Below are 7,546 nucleotides of genomic sequence, written 5' to 3'. Positions count from 1 at the left end.
CTAGAGTTGGAATCCACTTGTGTCTTTTCCTTGAGTGAGAGTGTGAGCTTACTCTTGTGCAAGTCTCCTTGTGTTCCCCTTGCCCTTTTGGTAGTGCTTGTGTGAGAGTGTTGGTGTGTGTGAGAGTGAGAGAGTGAGCTTACTCTTGTGCAAGTCTCCTTGTGTTCCCCTTGCCCTTTTGGTAGTGCTTGTGTGAGAGTGTTGGTGTGTGTGAGAGATCTCTTACCTTCCAACCCTTTCCATGTCTTGCTAGTGAGAGGTGTAAGGTTGTGTTGCAAGAGGGAGGTTTGTGCGCTTGAGAGTTTTGCATCTTGCTTGGAGGAAGATGGGAAGAGTGTCACCTTTCTTGGGTTCCTTGCATGTAGAATGGTGAGAGCACTCTATGTGTGAGTGAGCCCTTAACCTTATCTTTGGGATTGTTTATGGGAGGTTCATGGTGTTGTTGGAGAGAGGGCTATCAAGGGATGTGTATAAACGCGTGTTCTATGGTTTCATATTCCTTTGTTTATTTCATTCATTAGGGTGTTCGGTAGTGTAGGTTTTCTCCAACCCTCTCTCTCTCTCTCTCTCTCTCTCTCTCTCTCAATGAGGGCTTGTGTGAGAGGCAAGCATTTGGGGCCTAGTCTCCTTAACGTCTTTCATCGGCATACGAACACCTAGAGCACAAAAAGGTTACACAGATTGAGTATTGGGAGACTATGGTTCATGCACTAGAGGGACAAAGTGTCCAGGATGGAGGCTTTTATCATAAATTTTGGCTAAGAACTCTAGGTACACATGTGGATGATATAACTCAATATTAATGATAAATTCTTGGGATTGGAGGAATTTGATGTGATCACTATTGCAGACCACAAAGTAAAAGGACGAAGCAAGCTTTTCAGCCCATGGTTGATGTTAGAAAGAAAGACTTTGTTCTTATTGATCATCAGAACCAATATATCCTCTATGGTTAGGTGTAGCTTAGACTAACGTAGATGTGAACACACCATCTAAAAACTACAAGAGGATTTTAATACAATATTGGGCACCTGTATGCAAAAAGAGAAATGTTAGTGATGCTGAGCTTTATAGAGATTTTTGGAACAAATTTTGGATGTGTAACAAGAAGGATCATGTACGCTTGGAAACTATCAGACATTATAGTTTTTACATGGGTTACTAAGGGACAAAAAGTACCACAAAAGATTAAGATTCCAACAAATGTGTGTGCTAAGGCAAAGGCGAGTTTGGCAACATCCTAGGACTCTGATGAAGGCCTGTGAGTTTAGATTATTAGAGTACTTATTAGATGTATATTGGCCACTTTTTGTTTACGAGCTAGTGTATGTTAGTCTCCTATTATTTAAAATTTTAGTGTATGTTAGTCTCCTACTATTTAAAATTTGATTGTTTTCACAACTTCAGGGAGCGTGAGTGAGAAGAACGGAAATAAAGGTGTAGTAGCCGTTAGGGGCCCTAACGTCTCTGCTGGCCATTAATCCCAAAAGGTGCAAGATCACCCCCACTATTCTCCAGAATTTCGCCACCGAGGAACCTGGTCCATCAAGTGAGTTTTCATGGAGAATCCGGCTATGGCGAGCACCACAGAAGAGAAACAGGTTGAAAAAGCTTCTCCTGATGGCGTGGCCATCACTCCCCCGGTGCTCTCAGAAAGCAAAAAGCAGAACAATATGGTCTCCCCAGTCCTCTTTAAGCTGCAGAAGCGGGGGAAAGCTTCCAGTGCTGCCCATGGGAATGCAGGGTTACCACCCAACAGCAAGAGATCAGGGGTTTCTGCTGACCAGAATACAGGGTTTCCTGCAGGAAGGTTAGCAACTTCTTTTCTCACTCTTGCAAATTGAAAAACTTTGATGCAAATTTTTTTTTTTCATTTTTGCATTATAAGCCCTCACTCATCACACAGTGTTGTGTGTGTTAACAGGTATACGAGTCCCACTGATAGTCTCATATCACCCATATCCAGAGGCTTACTCGCCAAAGGCAGGAAGAGAGCTATGAGGGCATCACATGCCGTTGTCCCTCCTAAGGTAGTTCTCTTTAAAATCTCAACAAAAAGAACACTGGATTCTTATGAGATTGAGCAATGCGAATTTCCGATGCATAGCAGAGAATGTTTTCAACCAATCAAAACAAGGACCAATCTTAAATGTATTTGGTTTTTTGTTTCAAAATCTCTACAATATGCCGGTTTTATAGCTAAAATATATGAAAAATCATTCCTTAAAATAAGGGCTACTTAAAATCTGAGCCGGTTTTTTTTAGTACAAATACACTAGAATGTTGTTGTTTTACGATGCCAACAAGGTCAAGTAGATGTTGATGATGCCTCACAATTTTTCTCATGTGTGCCTGACAGGTATTGGACAATACATACGAAGCTGAAAACCCAAATAGGTCTATTGCCTCTTAAAGGATCATGGTCTAGCACACCATCCTTCAAGTTATTTTATCAGTGGGTATATGGGTTTTGAAGCATCATCAACAAGATGATACGAATTGCTTGCAAAGGCATTTCAATGGCTAGACTGTGTAGTATCCATGTTCCGTAATTAGTGCACAAGTGATGTAAAAAAGAGTCCAGGAGTTTGATGTATAAAGTAACATCAGTGTCTTGATATCTGTGCACCCCAAAAGAGTGGTAGCAAACACATTTTGATGCTGTTTTCCTGTGCTTCAAGATAGATCTCTATGTTGCCCCAAAAGGATCGTAACAAACGCATTTTGATACCATTTTTTTTGTGCTTGTCTTGGTAACTGTTAGGGACTCAAACTTATGGTACGAAGAGGGTGGTGTTGTAGATTGATGGATCCTTTTGTAAATAATAGTCACCTACATGTACTAACAAGGGCACATCTTGAAAGTTCATATAATATATGAAACATGTGAAATTGTGTTGAAAAATCAAGGTAGTAGGGCTGTCCAGGAAGGGGTAAAGTGAGGGGTGGTACACCACTGCCCTGCTAGGTCAGGGGTAAAGGGAGGGGTGGTACACCACTGCCCTGCTAGGTCAGCAACAGGGCTGCATACCTTCAGATACCATGCAATCACAAATGTGAGAATGGGAGTTCTCTTTGACAAGCTGAGTGTTTGTATGTTTATTTCTGTGTATTTGTATGTATATATCTGTGGGAGTGTGTGTACACACACATTCTGTATATATCTGTGGGAATGTGTGTACACACTCATTCTGTACATATTTGTCAGAGTGTAAATTCCTAATGACCCATTTTATAAGCAATCTTACCCAAGGCAACAGCCCAAACAAACGCTAAAGGCTAAGACACCATAACTATAATCAAGTCAAAGGACAGCATAGATTCTCGAAGAGCTTTCATACCTTGGTAGATGTTTCTGTTGACCACACAATATCGTCATCCAAATGGATGCAGAGTGGATCTACTAGTTCAACCACACAATTTGTCAGGGTACACATGTCACTCTAAACATTAGAGTGAAAGAAAATGAATGACCTAAGCACAACTAATAGACCAAAGCAATGGGCAAGGTATCAACCATGGGATGCCTAGCTGTACATGTATTTAGCAAAGGGCCTTGTGCATCATCCAGCAGCCATGTCTGTCTTCTGAATCATCTCTTACTCTTGCTAATTGGGATTGTGCGTCTCGTGGCACCGCATGGAAATCCCCACTTTATCCCTGAAAAACAAGCGTTCTCTCACTTTGTTAGACGTAGCTTATTATAGCCACTGTACAAAACTTAGGCTCATTCTCCCTCTACAAATCACGAATTGGCAAATCTGCACAAAAACCCCAGAGCCTAAAGACCGCAAGTGTTATCATTCTTGTGTGAGCAGCAGCGAAAGCTGCATGCCTGATTTCTATGGGCGAACATGTAAAGCTCACAAGCAGATCTCGTGTGGATCTCCCTCAAAAAGCCCTTTTGAGGGAGGTTTCTAATGACAAGATAATGATAAGCATCATCGCATCCTTCTTCATCTTCTCTCAAAGGTTGATTGTAGATGTGAGACAAATACATGATGTAAGGAGAGAGAGGTTTTACCTGTGGGGCAGACGATGGCGGACAACTGCAATCATCGCCGTGATGGCACAAGATCTGGCGGACGGCCAAGAGAGTGATGGCGGAGAAGAGGAGGAGGAGGAGGAGGACGGCGCCGGCGTAGCTGAATAGCCACACGCTCCCGAATCTGGAGATAGTACTGTAGAAGTTATCCACGGAGCCCTTGCCTTTGAGCTCAGCTTCGGTGTAGGAGCCCGTCAGCTCCGGCTGGCCTTCTGCGATGTCGAAGTCGGTGCCATCGTCCTTAAGATCGTCTAGGCTCTTGTGGATGGCGCTGTACAAAGCTTTCTCTAGTCGATGCTGCTCGGAGAACTCCGCGATCTCCTTGAGCTTCTGCACGGCGGCGCCGAGCGCCGCCACGGAGACCAGCAACGAGAGGAAAAACGGCAGGTACCAGTTGGGGCACGTGAGCAGGTTGGCCTGCGCCACGGCTGTGAGGACAACGCCTTGGAAAACGAAGAAGAGGCCGAGTATTTGGTAGAGATCTGATCGGGAGCTGCTGCAGCTCGCCTGCTTCCGAGCGAGTTTCCTCTCGCTGGCATCCAACTGCTTGTTCCAGTCCTCCAGAGTCGCTCTGTGCTCGTTGTATGATGCATCGCAAGCGTATATGGTGTGCAGGTTAGGCTTCCTCTTGCCGAATGTTATGTTGTTATCTGGGCGGATAGTCGACCCGTTCATTTCGATCTGATCAGAGAGTTCTCGCAGAAGAAGAAGAAGAAGAAGAAGGTCGAGCTGATTAGCAATCATGCCACAGGGTACTCAATCAGATTAAGCTATAATTAGTTTCGATAATGAATTCTGATCCCAGATTAAGCTCACTGCAGCTCAGCTTCACCCTCGCAAGTTGACCCGGCACCGGCAGCGTTGAACCTTCTCTGCAAGATTTCGTCATATCAAGGCAGGAAAGGTGTTCCCGTTCTGATCATGATTTTGGACTCTTGCATCAGCTTGCACGCCTGCTGTGCGAGCTGTGGGCCTCAGAAATAAACCTTTTTTTCTAACCAGTGAAAAAAAGATGGCTAGAACAAAAATATTACCTCAAAAAATGTATAGATTAATCGGTTTTATAATTAAAATTTAAAACTTTTTAAATCTTCAAATTCAAACAAAAATTATAAATGATAAAAAAAACAATTTGATCCGTGTAAAAATTTCACTAAAGAACGGTTTTTTTTTATTACAATGTTCACTAGTGCTCTCGAAAAAACCATTCTACTATTGCAATGGAAAAACCGCCTACTATTGAAAAATGCAGTGGGATATTTCAAATTCTCATCCTTCGAAAAGTTTTCGCTCAGGAGTCTAGAATTCTGTCCATTAAAAATAAAACACTTTTTCTCTTCATTTTTTTTCTAAAAAATGCAATAAACTATTTAAGTGAAAAGATTGCAATGATATAAAAGTACATACATTTCACTCTTAAATGATCTTCCGCTTTTCATTAACGTATACAAACCATATATATACTCTTTTTTTTCCGAAGGTACAGGAAATTTTACACACACATATATATACTTTTAAAACTACATCAGAATGACCTACAAATAATAACAAGATCTATCCATTTTTCTACATAAATTAAAAGACACAATTTTGGCATATCATTAATAAATTCACGGTATTAGTTTAAAAAATCCTCTTTTTAAATTTTTTTAACCTTTAACCTTACCTCTTAAATAGTGACAAGAGGAATCTTGGTAAGTTGGCACTAGTGGTGAGAAAAAATACACTAAAATTTAATGCCATTTTTGGTAAGCAATGAATGGTCTTCACCCTTGTGTGGGCCTTACCTCTTAATTATAATTAGAGATAAGAGGAATCTTGGCAAGTTGGCACTAGTGCTCTAAAAAAGCATATTTTTTAACCACTCAAAATAAGGGCAACTCTTGTATCCATTTTTTTGTTTTCCAAAATCTCTACTATAAGCCGATTTTTTCTAATTTTGGCCAATACATACACTAGAATGCCGTTTTTTTCGAGCACTGGTTAGCGCAACTCCTTTTTTTTAATGAAATCTAGCCTTAATTACTTTACCACGCTTTCATTTCATTTTTGCTTAAATCTCTTGATTTGGGGCAATTCGCAATTTAGATTTGGGGCAATTTGCAATTTAGCTTTGATTTCACGGAACTACAAAAATCTCCAAATTCATGTTCAATTCGGGTGGTTTCCAATTTCACCTAATTATGGTGAAATTTCAAAAAGACCTAAGTTAAATTTGGAATTTTGCCACTCTTGGAGAACATTTTGGATGGATTTTGAATAGATAAGAGATGGGATAATCTCTTAAATTAGGGAGAAAAGAAAAAAGAGGAAAAAAGGAGCACATGAGAAGAAGAAAATTGAAGGAGCTAAGAGCTGGGTGAAAGCATAGTAAGGTGTCCAAAATAGTAGTCCCAAACATGTGTTATAAAAGCACAAAAGCAAAGGTGAAAATGTCTTTTTTCATAACAAAAAACATTTAAACACTTAAAGATTAACTGTATGGACCCATCCACTACATGGACGCACATTCTTTATTCCTCACACTCGCTTTCTCTTTCTCTTTCTCTCGCTTAGCACAATTTGTCTCTCTCCCTCACTCTTCTACCATTTTTTTTACTAGCACATCTTTTTCTCTGTTACTCTCTATTTTCCTTATTAACTCTCTTCTTCCCCTCTCTACCTGTGTGAAGAAGTAGAGATGCTAAAAAAGGTGGTTGACTCGTTGTGCAGGGGTATGTTTTTTTGGCGAGCATTTATTGAGCGAGCACTTTTTGGTGTTTAGGCGAGTGGTTTCTCTCTCTACACTTCTGAGTGTCTATCAAAAACTGTCTATGGTCTCGAACATTAGGACTCATGGTGACAGTAGAGGAGAGGAGTGGATGGATATAAGAGCACTATACACATTGCAACTCATTTACAACTCTCAAGGCATATCAAGTTATAACTACTATTGCAAGTCATTTACAAAGTCACATATTATGATCTTAAACTTCCATTTTATATTCCCTAGAAAACTTACAAGGCCACAATATTACATGGCAAACACCTACGCCTTTTTCGTCTACCCCCCCTAGCTTGCGAATAAAGGTGGAAACTTCAGCTCTTAGAGGATCCTCCTTTCCCTCTTCAATGATGCCGAAAGCTCTCCACATCCTAATGGTTGAAGCTACTTTCACCTCTAGCATGTTCTTGTCTGCAAGGTCTACCGATTGAAGAGCAGTGTCTTGCATGCTCTAGCCATGCACCCACTATCAGCAAAGCAATCTAGGACAACGTCCCCGCGTGATCAGTGAACGTCCCAAGAAACCTCCTGCCATAGTAGAAGCCCACAATTACCATATGTACAAATGGACGACAATGTCTAAGACATTGATTATATAATGATTTCACTACTTGAATCGTGCACATGATTACCTTGCAAAAGGCTCACTACGCTCAACAGTATATCCGAGGGGATCCCCGTCTGCATCCAATTGGTATGGGGGGGTTTCCTCCTCTCTGCTTCTTTCGGCTCCAAGA

At 41.1% G+C, this 7,546-nt stretch overlaps 2 protein-coding genes across 3 annotated transcripts; one reads left to right on the top strand and one right to left on the bottom strand.

Annotated features, from left to right (window-relative positions):
- The first annotated feature begins 1,426 nt into the window (after window positions 1–1,426).
- Window positions 1,427–2,618, top strand: LOC147625104 (uncharacterized). The gene is made up of 3 exons (XM_086818369.1): window positions 1,427–1,810; window positions 1,925–2,030; window positions 2,360–2,618. Exons 1-3 carry the CDS (start codon window positions 1,560–1,562, stop codon window positions 2,411–2,413), a joined length of 411 nt encoding a protein of 136 aa, XP_086674495.1. The 5' UTR covers window positions 1,427–1,559; the 3' UTR covers window positions 2,414–2,618.
- A 676-nt stretch (window positions 2,619–3,294) lies between these two features.
- LOC147625103 (uncharacterized) lies at window positions 3,295–4,947 on the bottom strand. Of its 2 annotated transcripts, XR_015268919.1 has the most exons (3): window positions 4,025–4,947; window positions 3,518–3,660; window positions 3,295–3,400 (listed from the first exon to the last, which is right to left on the bottom strand). XR_015268919.1 is itself a non-coding variant. In XM_086818368.1 (2 exons), the coding sequence occupies exons 1-2, from the start codon at window positions 4,787–4,789 to the stop codon at window positions 3,655–3,657; spliced, it is 771 nt and encodes a 256-aa protein (XP_086674494.1). In that variant the 5' UTR covers window positions 4,790–4,947; the 3' UTR covers window positions 3,295–3,654. The 2 variants fall into 2 exon arrangements, 1 of the variants encoding a protein (XP_086674494.1); XM_086818368.1 differs by having other exon boundaries at window positions 3,295–3,660.
- Between the last annotated feature and the right edge of the window lie 2,599 nt (window positions 4,948–7,546).

Source organism: Cibotium barometz, chromosome 24 (assembly GCF_041138505.1).
Source record: "Cibotium barometz isolate CiBa-2024 chromosome 24, ASM4113850v1, whole genome shotgun sequence".
Taxonomy (NCBI): Eukaryota; Viridiplantae; Streptophyta; class Polypodiopsida; order Cyatheales; family Cibotiaceae; genus Cibotium; species Cibotium barometz.
This window is presented reverse-complemented; position numbering and strand designations above follow the sequence as displayed.

Coding starts and splice junctions, on each gene's coding strand:
- LOC147625103 (XM_086818368.1), bottom strand. CDS start 4,789: ATGATTGCTAATCAGCTCGACCTTCTTCTTCTTCTTCTTCTTCTGCGA.
- LOC147625104 (XM_086818369.1), top strand. CDS start 1,560: ATGGAGAATCCGGCTATGGCGAGCACCACAGAAGAGAAACAGGTTGAA. Junction 1,811..1,924: donor ACAGGGTTTCCTGCAGGAAG/GTTAGCAACTTC, acceptor GTGTGTTAACAG/GTATACGAGTCCCACTGATA. Junction 2,031..2,359: donor ATGCCGTTGTCCCTCCTAAG/GTAGTTCTCTTT, acceptor TGTGCCTGACAG/GTATTGGACAATACATACGA.